The sequence below is a fragment of the Gymnodraco acuticeps genome, unplaced genomic scaffold, assembly GCF_902827175.1.
Source record: "Gymnodraco acuticeps unplaced genomic scaffold, fGymAcu1.1, whole genome shotgun sequence".
Classification (NCBI taxonomy): Eukaryota; Metazoa; Chordata; class Actinopteri; order Perciformes; family Bathydraconidae; genus Gymnodraco; species Gymnodraco acuticeps.
Genome location: NW_022990233.1, coordinates 98,973 through 113,307, shown reverse-complemented (window position 1 = coordinate 113,307; position 14,335 = coordinate 98,973). Strand labels below are relative to the sequence as shown.

Sequence of the window (14,335 nt, the reverse complement as noted above, 5' to 3'; positions counted from 1 at the left end):
GCCATCTTGCATTTAAGCGTTGTAACTACAGAGACGTACCGCAGCACAACTATAAATGCATATACGTACACATATGAATCACCCTTTAATGTTTGCTTTACTTTTGTCAGTGTGGTGCGAGCAGTTCGCATTGATTCTAATGCTAAGCTAAGCTAACCTCCTGGCTGTGTGGCATCACATTCAGCGGACAGACAAGAGACCCATAAATATGCATACATGCCAACCTTTCCAAATCCAAAAGAGGTAGGTTTGCGCGCGGCAAATGTGCACGCCCAAATGAGGTAATCAGAAGAAATGGAACCCCAGTAATTACATGTTTAAACCATGTATTTAACATATATTGCATCATTTTATGCATTTTTCAGAAAAAGTGGTAGTTTGGTAAACAGTGACATCAACGACATGTCTGGTCTGTAAAATGCCCGAAAAGTTAAATAATGGGAGATAAATATCCCAAAGTCTCCACATTTTATTATATTTGTAATGTGTTTCTGGTCCTCTTTCAGTTGAGACAGTGTAGATGAAGGATGTGTCAGGATGTAGAACTCTTGTGTGAACATTGGATAAAGCCAGGTTCATATTCTTGTTTCATGTTGTTGACATATTAGAGTCAAAGGTTTGCACATATCTTTGTGGTGCGCCATAAATCAGAAAATACTGCATTAAAAAAGTAATTTCCTGCATTTGTCTACACTTAAAGTGTGATATAAATAATGTACAGGCTTTCAGATTGCTGTAGTTCACTAAACAGAGACATTAACGACATGTTTGGTGTTGAAAAAGTGAAAGAATGGGAGATAAATATCCCCAAATCTCAAAATGTTATTATGTTTTGTGGGTGTTTGTGGTCCTCTTTCAGCTGAGACACTGTAGGTGAAGGATGCTTCAGGAAAAGACCAAACACTGGATGTCATGTGTTTTCGAGACACTGATATTAACGGGGAAAGAAATCCTGCAGGACTCAAATGCCTCGTCTCTGTTCCCTTAAACTCATTTGGGAGTGATTACCCATCAGCCCCGGGGGTGCAGAGGAAAGGCAGCGTTCAGAAACACAGAGGACTGTTTGTATGATGCGATCACAGACACGCTGCAAACGGTGTCCGCCAAAAGTCGAGTCCAGTGTCTATGTAGTGTCATTTTTATTTGTTATAGTTTGGGAAGATTGAAAATCGGTAGGGAAAGTCAGCTAAGTCGGTAGAAACATGTCAAAAGCGGTAGACTACCGCCCAAATCGGTAGGGTTGGCAGGTATGAATATGTTTGTTTCTTAAAGTGTCAAACTATTCCTTTTCAACTTTGCATCTATAGAACAAGATCGACGTTTTAACATGTGGCTGTTGGCTGTTGCATTGTTGGAGGAGCTCAGGTCAGAAGAATTTCATTGCCATTTCTACACTGTAGCTTTGTGCACATGACAATAAAACCTTTAAATCTTTTGAATCCCACCTTTAGAGTCCACCAGCGGGATGGTTTTCAGAGACGTGGTGTCCAGCAGGACGCTCAGCTCTCGATAGGTGGAGTGAGAAGACAGGAACTTCACTTTGCGCACCATGATGTCCTCCACGAAGATGTTGTACTTACTGAGGACGCAAAGACACGACAATAAATACCTTTAGGCAGTGCCACCAGACTCGGGGACAGTGTCATCCCACAGGCCATAAGACTGATAAACACCTGAACTTTTGAAAGAACATCCATAACATTCATCTGTTTGCAACTTACAAATTATTTATCTAATATATCATATTCCAATTTCTTGTATATAGACTCCTCTTGACTCTATGGGAAAACATTAAAGGTCCCCTATTATACTGTTTTCAGCAATATATTATAGGTCTCAGATATATACAGAACATGTCTCTGATTGGCTGAAACACCAAACAGATCATTGCAGCATTACCCATAATCCCCTATGTTTCAGCCCTGTTTCCAAAGTGCTGATTCTCTGTCAGTTACTTCAGATGAAAATAAGGAGCCCCTCCCCACGCCCCTCTGATACCTCATTCACACCAACGCAACTCCGGTTCAAGCTCCGTACTAGAGCTTTTCAGGTTCAGAACCGGTTTCTTCGGTTTAGCTCTGGCTCTCTTCACACTGCCCAGAGTCCGACTGGTGCTGCGTCATTGCGTCATCGTTTGCGTCATGACGTAACCGTTTGCGTGCCTGCTTCATAAAGCCAAACCGCGCGGAAACCCCTCACAGCTGACACCGACAACAACAACAATGGCCGATTGTGCTCCAGCTTCCTCTGTACCTCTTCGGAAGACCAGATTCCCAGCTGGTCTCTTCAGCGGACCACTGCTGCTTGTTAAGTTTCTCCATTGTTGTGTACAAGCTGGATAAAACGCGGGCTTCTTGTTGTTGTTCAGGAGTTGATCTGCCCCTGCCCCCGCCTCGACGTAAGCGTGAGTATGCGGTGCTTTTGCTCTGGCCGGACAATTTTTTGGTGATCGAAATGAACCGGATTCCGGAGCTAAGAGGCTGCTCCGCTGCGGTGTGAACAGGAAAACCCGGTGCTTTTCAAGCTCCAGCTCCGAACCGGCCCTGAAACACCGTTGGTGTGAATGAGGTAAGAGAGAGATTTGGTTAAAAAGAACACAATGGTGCTCTAGGAGGAGACTCAGGTGACAAGGGGGGGGTACCTTGGTTGCTGATTGGCTAATGGTTACACAAGACAACACATCGTTATGACATCATAAAGTGGCCAAAATCTGATCAGCTCATTTTCAGACAGGTTTTTATAGAAATGGATCAGGACAAAAAGAGAGAGAATCTTTGTTCCTGAAACTTTCAGAGTCTCTTTCCACAGAGGGGACACATGTTGATGTAGAAGAGACATGAAGAAGAGGGGACACATGTTGATGTAGAAGAGACATGAAGAAGAGGGGACACATGTTGATGTAGAAGAGACATGAAGAAGAGGGGACACATGTTGATGAAGAAGAGGGGACACATGTTGATGTAGAAGAGACATGAAGAAGAGGGGACACATGTTGATGTAGAAGAGACATGAAGAAGAGGGACACATGTTGATGAAGAAGAGACATGAAGAAGAGTGGGGACACATGTTGATGTAGAAGAGACATGAAGAAGAGGGGACACATGTTGATGTAGAAGAGACATGAAGAAGAGGGGACACATGTTGATGAAGAAGAGGGGACACCTGTTGATGTAGAAGAGACATGAACAAGTGGATTTTGCATAATAGGTGACCTGTTAAAAGCACTTGAAAGGAGGCGTCTTCAGCGTTTACATGGTGTGCCCGAGGGCCCAGCTCAGGCAGGTAGGGCAGCTTCTTCACCTGGATGATGGAGTCGTAGAGGGACGGCTGCAGACCCTGAGCCACCATGTTGGCCAGAATGACGGCCACCATCATGGGCAGGATGTGAGAGATCTGCCCCGTCAGCTCGAAGCAGATCACTGCGGTGGAGACGGTGTGAGTGACAGCTCCGTCATCGCTGCTGCACCTGGAGGAAAAGATAGGATATGTGATAAAAATAAAGCTTTACTCCTTCCTCCAAAGTCTTGTTAAAAAAGTACACAGTATAGTGTGTTATTGTGTTATTTACTAATAAGTGCTACCAAGTCAAGTGAAAATTGTCATTTGTTTCAAAACTGCTGCAAAAGCAACATATTATATAACTAGACTAGAGGATGTTTAAATGGGGTGCAACATTGAAATGTTTAGAACATCTAGCACTTTCAGTGTCATTCATTGAAATCACAAGTCTTCAATAACTCTTATGGCCAACACTAAGGTTTTAATACACTGACCGATGACGGCGTATCCTCCCGGCAGGATGCGGTACACGATCCCATCAAACAGGATCCCGTTGGGGAACAGCGTGGCCATGATCTCTCCTACGAGGCGGCCGAAAGCAGCTCCTGGAGGAGATGAGGCACGGCGGTGAAGACAAATGGAACTGGAGCTCAGCAGGAGATACAGCGCTCACATTACAACATCCTCTTACCTAATATGAACACTGGCATGAAGGCTCCGGAGGGGATGGGCATGGTGGTGGAAACTGCTGACATCCAGAACTGAACACAAACACAGGATCAATACCAGAGGTTTCTAATGCTAATTCAAATAGTGTAATGAAATATGGCCCTCAAATTAAACTTGTGCTTGTCATATATTGTACTAATTAAATAAATATGTACAAATATATATCATAGTATTCATGTGTGCCTACTTTTCAAATAAATTCAATGCATTAAAGTTGGAAACATTTTCAAACAAATCTTAGTTGATACAAAAAAAAGCCCAATAACTTAGTAAGCTTGAAATCGACGCCTTCGCTTTCCTCTTCTTATAAGCAATCTGAAGCTTCTGTATTAAGGAATGAGCTGCTAATAAAATAAATGAAACCCTCTGGAGAGCTGTGATGTAGGCTGTTGTGTTTCTTAAGGCATTTTCAAGTATCAAGCATCATTTTTAACTACATTTGATTGATTTTGCTAACTTATAACTTAACTGATAACGCGATATACCTCTAGTGAGCGGCCCAACCCTTCATATCTTTTTTTGTATGTGGCCCTCGGAGAAAAAAGTTAGGACACCCCTGCTGTAAACGAGAAGAGAGGTACCTTCATGATGATGAAGAGTATGAGGATGACGAAGACGCTGACGTGAGGATGAAGCCACGCGGCGGAGCGACCCAGGCCGGGAGGATTCACAGATCCTGTGATTTTGGTCCAGGTGAAGTTATCAAACAGGGAGTTGATGCACTCTCTGGGCATCAGCTGCAGGAAGAGACACACAGACACACGTCTTTACACTTCATTTTGTTCCAGGGCTTTGAGATATAAAGAAAATCATTTATGACAATATTTTTGACCAAATGTTTGCTATTAACATTGATTATGCTAACTAACTTGTTAAAGGCAACTAATAGAACTGGTCGATTCAGAGGATAACATTATTTTACTGTAATACCGCCTTTAAAAACAGGTTAAAACCCTTAGAATATCAGATTACATTATCATCCTAGATTTATGATGTCGTAAAACCTTTTTCTTCTTCTTCTAACTTATTTTATATTTACTGCTCAAGGTTTGTTTCATTTTCAATCTTGTAGTTTCAGCCTCAACAAAGTGATTACACTTGAGGCATTCGATCAGACTTCTACTCAAAAGCTTCTATACAAATGAGTCCAGACTTAGAACTACCCAACACAACTACTATGATGTGTCAAATGGGTGGACTTTCCCTCGAAGTTCCTCATAATATTCTTATCGTAACAGCCTTCATTTTGCTTCAACATCCTCCATAACCAAAAATAAGTCAAAGATTGATTTAGTCGAACCTCTCCAGCCATGAACTGTCCAAATCCAGGAGGAAACGTTAAGGTGGCGATGATCAGCGTCACTGCACCTGGATAGATCAGACGACTGGACACCACACAACACACACACACACACACACAACACACACACACACACACACACACACACACACACACACACACACACACACACACACACACACACACAACACACACACACACCAACACACACACAACACACACACACACACACACACACACACACACACACAAATATCTAAATTGTAACCAGCAATAGGCAGACAAACAGCCCGGTGTTCACTCTGTCGTATACATGTAGATGTAAATAGTCTGTCGCCTCTTACATGCAGTCACAAACTGTTCTACTACAGTATGATTTCTTTATTTTTGTACACATCTCAGTCCCACTTTATGGCGGGAACGCTCTCCAGCTTGGGACTGAATTGAGTTTTTCTTACCACTTACACAAAGATTTAAAGAAACGGAGGAACGTTTGTGTGGGAAGAAAAGCGATGGCTCCAACTGGAGAGTGTTTCATCGGGTAAATAGGAACGGTAGTAGATAAAGGAGGGGGATACAGCCCGTGTGCTGCTTAATCAGCCAATCAGTCATTAACAGGAAGGTCGTTCTTAGACAGCAACAACAAACCGAGTGATGCTAACAGAGGTGCGTGTCTCAGTGTGTTTTGCACCGCAGTGATTCTCCTCTCGCTGTAATGGAGGAGCCTAATGTTCCCTGACTGCTGAGGCTCTGAGGATAAGTGAATCTGAACACTGAGTGAACAACTGGCTGAAAGGTTGTTAAAGCCGCTGCTGTCCGGCCCGCTGTACTGGGACTGATGAGAGCGTGTGTGTGTGTGTGAGATGCATTAAGAGGAAGTGGATTTATTCATGGGAGCACCATCTGAATCACTGTGGGGAAAAAGCCCAGTGCCACGTTGCTTGTGTGTGTGTGTGTGTGTGTGTGTGTGTGTGTGTGTGTGTGTGTGTGTGTGTGTGTGTGTGTGTGTGTGTGTGTGTGTGTGTTCATTCTCACTGTCTGGTGAGGAAGCGTGTGAGCGCTGTGGGTCTCCTCATGAACAGGACCACCTGTCTGTTCAGGTAGACGAAGAACGCTCCCAGGAAGCCACACGAGATCCTGAAACATGAAAACAAATATGTTCTTACTGATCCCACCGCACCACAACACACACACACACACACACACACACACACACACACACACACACCACACACACACACACACCCACACACACACACACACACACACACCCTATGATTGCGAATGCAGGCAGCTCCTGCAGGTCGAAGGGGAAATCCATCCTGAAGTTGGTTTTGAAGAGAGCTGTGATGGTGACTGAGAAGAATACCAAGAACATGTAGCAAAGAACATTTTTTAATAAAAAGACAGTTTTAAATGTTAATTTTCAAGACATGTAAATAACATTGTTATAGGTGTTATACATCTATTAAGAAGGTTAAGAAGAGCAGTTTTGAACCGGCCTATAAATTGGAAAACATTATAATAAAGTGTAAGAATAAAGGAAATACAGGCAGAGCAAGTGGATTAAATGTAACGTGTGTATTTAATGCTCTGGTGCTTCTGCTGCTGGACTGAGAATATGCTGCAGGTAATGACTTTGGTTTATCTAGAAAAGCACATATTACTAAACCGTCATATTCAGCTACTTTCCACAAAAATGCCAGCTCAGCAGCCTGTGTGTGTGTGTGGTGTGTGTGTGTGTGTGTGTGTGTGTGGGTGTGTGTGTGTGTGTGTGTGTGTGTGTGTGTGTGTGGGTGTGTGGGTGTGTGTGTGTGTGTGTGTGTGTGTGTGTGTGTGTGTGTGTCTCACCAGCATCCTTGTTCCACACAGAGAGCACTCTGAATATGAAGGCGCTGAATGTGGCGGCAAAATATCCCCGCCAGTAATTTCTCACTGCAAAGTAGGTAGACGTGACCTCAATACTGAACAACACCCCTGGTGTGAGAGAGAGAGAGAGAGAGAGAGAGAGAGAGAGAGAGAGGAAATGAGGATGGATGGTGTGAGAAATAAGAGGGAAGGAGGTGAAGAGGAGGGAGAGAGAGAGAGAAATTAGTTAAATAAGCAGAATGAGTCCAAACACAGGGTGTAATTATACACACAATGAGAACTACAGGGGCTGAATACACACACACACTTTATAGCATATTAACACACTCATACAGCATGGAAACAATATATATTAAAAAATAATTATTAATAGTTAACGGTTCACTTTTCCTTCTATTGTAATTGAAAATGAAGTTATTATATAAATACACAGTTGGATTATCTTGAAGATCGTTTTGTAGACTTTTGTGCCTTTGCATTATATACAAATATATATATATTTTCTATACATTGCTATCATGGATAGTGTTTAGCAGGACTTGAATCTGGCATAACACTTTGCATTTCAATGACATTTAAGTTATTTTAAACAGGCTTTTTGGACTTTCAATACATTTAAATCAAAAACAAAACTTTTAAGTTATTTAAAAAAAGGTAAATATAATATTTTAAGTCATAGTTAGATTTAAAAGTTATTTAAAAACTGATTTTGTAGGACTTAAACCTGCATAAACCTTTCAATTAATAAGAAATAAAAACCTATTTTAAGCTATTTAAAAACAGGATTTGAAGGACTTTAAACCTGGATTTTTTTATAGATTTTTCTTATATCAGTTTAATCCACTTGTTATTGACACCCTGTGCTACTGACATTCAACAGCTGATTCTCCAAAAGTAAAGTCTCAGTATTGATCCATGGGTTTTGAGTGCGGGAGTTTCTCGTTGCAGTGTGCAGGATTTACCTCCGAGAGGAGTGCCGAAACAGCATCCCACCCCCACGGCACAGCCAACAGTCAGAATATCTGTGTAACCATAAGGGTTCTACTGACACAGAAAACAGAGAGGGGGGAAACAAAAGAGATGAGAGAGATAATGAGGGGGGAGAGGCGGGAGATGATGAAGGAGAGGGAAGGTGACAGAAAGACAGGAAAGTTGAGATGCAGAAAGAGAGAATTAAAGATCAAGGAGGAGAGGACAGGGCGGGGAGACGTGACAGAGAGGAAGCAAAATGGAATAGAGTGAATAAATAATGCTCACTGGAGTGTGGTTAGAAATATGTCATAAAGAGGAGGATAGAATATATAAAAAGGATGCACATGCAAACAAGAGAAATCAGAGGAAACAATGAAGCATTCAGGAAACAGTCCTTAAAACACAACTGATTGCAGGCTGGAAAGAATGGTAGCAGACATGATTTATTACCATCATTTATGGCCTTAAAAATCACAATTTGAGTTGTGTTTTTTAGGGGCCGTTTTGTTCTCATTGTCACCCCCGTCCTGCAAAACCTGCACTGGCTCCCTGTCCGTCAACGAATACACTTCAAAATCCTTCTGCTAACACACAAAGTTCTCAATAATCAGCCCCCCCCCCCCCCCTACCTCACCGACCTGATCCACCACTACACCCCTTCCCGCAGCCTCCGCTCATCAGAAGCCAACCTCCTCTCTATCCCCACACGAACCAAGCTCCGCACCTGGGGGGACAGAGCCTTCTCCATCGCTGCCCCCACCCTCTGGAACTCCCTTCCACAACATATCAGAGACTGCACCGACCCCCCCACTTTCAAAACACTGACCAAAACACAGGTCAGGTTCATATTAGTATGTACTAGTATCTCTACTTTAAAGAGTCCTCTCCTGTTGATGTTCAGGTGTATATCAGTATGTAGTATCTCTACTTTAAAGAGTCCTCTCCTGCTGATGTTCAGGTGTATATCAGTATGTAGTATCTCTACTTTAAAGAGTCCTCTCCTGCTGATGTTCAGGTGTATATCAGTATGGAGTGTCTCTACTTTAAAGAGTTCTCTCCTGCTGATGTTCAGGTGTATATCAGTATGTAGTGTCTCTACTTTAAAGAGTCCTCTCCTGCTGATGTTCAGGTGTATATCAGTATGTAGTGTCTCTACTTAAAGAGTCCTCTCCTGCTGATGTTCAGGTGTATATCAGTATGTAGTGTCTCTACTTTAAAGAGTCCTCTCCTGCTGATGTTCAGGTGTATATCAGTATGTAGTGTCTCTACTTTAAAGAGTCCTCTCCTGCTGATGTTCAGGTGTATATCAGTATGTAGTGTCTCTACTTTAAAGAGTCCTCTCCTGCTGATGTTCAGGTGTATATCAGTATGTAGTGTCTCTACTTTAAAGAGTCCTCCCCTGCTGATGTTCAGGTGTATATTAGTATGTAGTGTCTCTACTTTAAAGAGTCCTCTCCTGCTGATGTTCAGGTGTATATTAGTATGTAGTGTCTCTACTTTAAAGAGTCCTCTCCTGCAAATGTTCAGGTGTATATCAGTATGTAGTGTCTCTACTTTAAAGAGTCCTCTCCTGCTGATGTTCAGGTGTATATCAGTATGTAGTGTCTCTACTTTAAAGAGTCCTCTCCTGCTGATGTTCAGGTGTATATCAGTATGTGGTGTCTCTACTGTGACATGTCTCCATGCTTTAATGGTCAAAAAGCTCTTTATGTTTCTCATACTGCCTGTGCTGCAGCACCTCTTTTCACCCTCTGTCTGAAACCAGAGCCCACTCTACTCTATTGGGATTGGTCAACCGCTTAGAGATGTCCCGCCCCTTAGCCTATAACATACAATGTGTAGGAGCGCTAGCGAATAGAAGTGCAGGTGTTATATAATGTCATATTCAGGAAGTAAACAAAGGTGTCCAATGGATGCTTTTCTGGGGTGAAATGTCCGATTTTAGCTTTTAAAGACCATTTACGTGCACAACAACCTATATAACACACGACAGGAAAGGGAAACCCCCCCCAAAAAACATAATAGGGCCCCTTTAAGGTGTATGTTGCATCACTGCTCACTGCTTTGAGGTACGTTATTAAGGGAATAGTTTGACAGTTTTGGAAAACATGTTTGTATTCCTGTCTCGAGTTATGAGAAGATTGATACCACAGCGTAAATTAGCCTAGTTTAGCATAAAGACTGGAAGCAGAGGGAAACAGCTAGCATGGCTCAGCCTAAAAGTATATAAAGCACCTCAAAAGATCACTAATTCATAAAGTATAAATAATACATTTAACAGATACATAAAAGAGACATATTGTTGTATCCAGGCAACAGGTTCTCTGCTGCCTAGCAACCTCACATCATAGCCTTGAGGTTAAACCAGATTAAACTAGTGTAAATAATCCTCTGTTGTTGGGTAACATAGAGATTCATTTATACCTCTGTCAACATAGTGTTGTTTTTGGTCCGGTTGGTGGATGTGTCTGTTTGTCAGCAGGATAACAGCTTTTCATGGAACTTCGTTTAGTATGCAAGAAATAACTTATATCCTTTTGGACGGATCCGAATCACAGGGAGCATACACGCATAACTGTTCCCTTGCCGCAGGTTTGTGCATAAGTGTACATGTTGTTTTCATTTAGATTCAGCTCACAGCGATAGGGGTTCTATTTCGTCCCTACTGACCGCCAGAGGCGGTGCTTTCAGCACTGGATATGTCCATCGCGCGCATGCGCAGCTCGAGTACCAATACCAACAAATTCACCTGTGACCCACGTGACACCGGCTATATCAGCCGGTGTCGTCAGAGGATCTGTTCCTTTCATCTTCTCGCTGCGCAAGGGTACCATGGCTACATTTTTGTAGCCTACAGCGTTCAGGTTTGAACGTTTGATCTGAGAGATTTCTCTGCAAGCAGCTGGCCGCGTGCAGCTTCGTGACTGACAGTCGGAGCTACGGGTCGTTAACGCGTCCTCCAGGAGCTGTGGCCGGCTGTGCGCTGTGCAGAGCCTCGACAGACAGGTTGGTGTCAGCTTGTTGCTGGTGATGGCTGTGTCCCCGCACCCTCTCCCAGCCAAGTTGTCCTGATTGCTGTCTTATTTTTTGTTTGGCTTAGACTTTCTGGTGACGACAGTGTTCCCGCTTCCTCTCCCATAAAGTTGCCCTTATGCTCTTTTGAAAGTTCTGCTTGTGGCGTTGTGCCCGAGCTATCATTAGCATTTGAGTCCCAGCTTTGGCTGTGTCCCTCATTCAATTTAACACGTTTTTTGTTTAGATGCAGAGAGTAAGGTAAGTACTTTCTATTTCTTAGAAGCTATTATCTGGTCTTAATATTTGTGTTCTGACTTGGTCGCTTGATTGTTAGCAGCAGCCGCTTGGCTAACACCTTGCTGTTAAGCTTAACTATTAACTCAGCCGGTGAGGGCAGTGCTCCCGCTTCCGGTAACATAGGGTTTGATTGCAGTAGCGCTAGATCGTTGTATTACTGCTCCTAGTACTAGACTCCTAGTACTAGGATGATATGCAGAGAACATCTTCACTGCGGGTGCTGTGTGCTCCGCATGTGCGGTTACTACTGTAACCATGGCCTACGGTTCTATGCGGGCTGTTCTCTTTCTTAGAAGCTAGTTATCTGGTCTTAACATTGTGTTCTGACTTGGTTGCTTGATTGTTAGCAGAAGCCGCTTGGCTAACACCTTGCATGTACTGTTAAGCTTCATTATTTAACTCAGCGGTAAACGCATGGTATGGTTGCAGTAGCGCTATATCGTTGTATTTACTGCTCCTAGTACTAGACTCCTAGTACTAGACTCCTAGTACTAGACTCCTAGCACTAGGATGATATGCAGAGAACAATCTTCACTGTGTGATGTGTGCTCTGCATGTGTGGCCATTAAGGAGGATTTCATCCTCCCAATATTATATTATCTAGTGGGCAGCCGTTTGGCTGACACTTTTAGGCACCGGCCACAGTTACTACTGTAACTAAGGTTCCAAGCCGTAAGTACTGGCCATAATTACTACTGTAACTACGGTTCCAAGCCGTGTAAGTACTGGCCATCGTCAATACCGTAAACGGCTCTATGCTGTGTAAGTTCTGGCCATAGTTACGACAATAACTACGGTTCTAAGCCGTGTAAGTACTGGCCATAGTTACTACTGTAACTACGGTTATATGCCGTGTGAGCACTGGCCATGGTTACTGCTGTAACTACGGCTCTGTGCTGTTCTCTTCTTTCAAAGCTAGTTATCTGGTCTTAAACATGTGTGTTATTTGACTTGATATCGCTTGATCGTTAGCAGCAGCTGCTCGGCTAACGTCTTGCGTGTACTGTTAAGCTTCTTTATTTTACCCAGCTAGGTGAAGGCAGTGCTCTCGCTCCCGCTCCCTCTACCGGTAATGCGGATGTAGCTACATCCCTTTTTCTGTTCGGTGAGTAGTAGCACCGCTCTACTCTTCCCGTTCAGCAGGTAGCTGGTGAAGGCTGTGTTCCCGCACCCGCTCCCGGTTACGCTGCATCTGGCAGTCGTCTCTAACTCAACCAGTGAAGGCAGTGTTCTCGCCCCCGCTCCTGGTAGACGCTGAACTGCCTCGTTTTTCCGTTAAGCAGGTAGCTGGTGAAGGCTGTGTTCCCGCACCCGCTCCCGGTTACGCTGCATCTGGCATTCGTCTCTAACTCAACCAGTGAAGGCAGTGTTCTCGCCCCCGGTCCTGGTAGACGCCAAACTGCCTCGTTTTTCCGTTAAGCAGGTAGCCGGTGAAGGCTGTGTTCCCGCACCCGCTCCCGGTTACGCTGCATCTGGCATTCGTCTCTAACTCAACCAGTGAAGGTAGTGTTCTGGCCCCCGCTCCTGGCAGACGCGGAACTGCCCTGTTTTTCAGTTAAGCACGTAGCTGGTGAAGGTTGTGTTCCCACCCCCGCTACTGGTAGACGCTGAACTGCCGTGTTTATTAATCCAGCCAGGTGAAGGCAGTGCTCTCGCTCCCGCTCCCTCTGCCGGTAACGTGGGTGTAATTACATCCCTCTTTCTGTTCGGCGAGTAGCAGCAACGCTCTACTCTTTCCATTAAGCAGGTAGCTGGTGAAGGATGTGTACCCGCTCCCGGCTACGCTGCATCTGGCTACCTACGGAATGGCTCATTCATGTAGCGCCTGTATGGCTTCTTTTGAGCCCGAGGACGGCCACGACCGCTGCCCCTCCTGCCTCGGCCGCCTCTGGCGGTCAGTGGGGACGAAATGTGAGCATCTGAGGGAGGTTCTCACGGTAAACGCCTGCATGAGCTGTAGCTGCATGCCTCGGGCGCTCAGAGTGGCTAGAATCACTGAGGTGGAACGTCTGGCAGCAGCCAACAGACACCTCTCCTTGTCACATCCTCCTGCAGATCAATTCGGCCGTTCCCGGCGACTTGAGGGAGCGATGGCTATGTGTGCTCCCCCCAATAGAAGGACTAGAAACAAGCTGTCCTCTAAAGTGGATCGGCTAGCTGCCAATAGGGGCATGATGAAGTCGCCTCTTGGCCCTTCAGCCTGGGCCCGGTGTAGGGGCTGCTAGCGGGCCTAGCCCCCCCCTTCGGTTGGCGCACCTCCTTCGGCCGACGCACCTCCTTCGGTTGATGCACCTCTGTATGAGGAGGCCTTGTCGCTGGTACAGACTCGTCGCCAGGTTTCGCTGGCCCAGTCACCACTAACGGAGGCATGTAGGAGAGTCCTCCATTGCGTACCAGTCGAGCCAGGAGAGCTGTTTAGGTCAGCTGCCCTGGAGGCACTGGAGCGTGCCGCCCAAGCTAGGCAGACCAGGCAGCAGCTCTCGGGTCTTCGCAGACCTGTGCCCACTCCCAGCAGGCCCAGGGGCCGCTCTAGCAGCCGCACTCAGCCGCCGGATTACAGGGGTGGTCTGCAGAGGTCTTAGCGGCGTGACCCAATGACTTTCGTGCCCCAGGTCGCCCGCCTTCCAGACGGCCTCGTGCCCCAGTGCCCCCCCGGTCGTCGGCTGCTTTCCCAGCAGCAGCTCAGTTACTGGGCGGTCTGTACTTCCGTCCCTTGGGTGGTTTTCACCTTAACCCAGGGGTACGGACCGCAGCTCCGGCCCCTAGCCTTCGGCTGGGTCTAATTGACAGTCGTCAGCGATCCGGCAGGGGCCCTAGCTCTGGCCCAAGAGTTGTCAGTCCTTCTGTCCAAGGACGCAATCAAGCCAGTAAGAC

At 45.1% G+C, this 14,335-nt stretch overlaps 1 protein-coding gene across 1 annotated transcript in view; it reads right to left on the bottom strand.

Moving 5' to 3' along the window:
* Positions 1–14,335, bottom strand: part of clcn1b (chloride channel, voltage-sensitive 1b) — a 58,244-nt gene that overhangs the window by 21,472 nt on the left and 22,437 nt on the right. Inside the window, 11 exon segments of the mRNA XM_034218919.1 lie at positions 1,446–1,579; positions 3,253–3,269; positions 3,271–3,457; positions 3,752–3,884; positions 3,971–4,040; positions 4,590–4,745; positions 5,309–5,393; positions 6,344–6,445; positions 6,580–6,664; positions 7,160–7,285; positions 8,140–8,218. Coding sequence (XP_034074810.1) covers positions 1,446–1,579; positions 3,253–3,269; positions 3,271–3,457; positions 3,752–3,884; positions 3,971–4,040; positions 4,590–4,745; positions 5,309–5,393; positions 6,344–6,445; positions 6,580–6,664; positions 7,160–7,285; positions 8,140–8,218 — 1,174 coding nt within the window.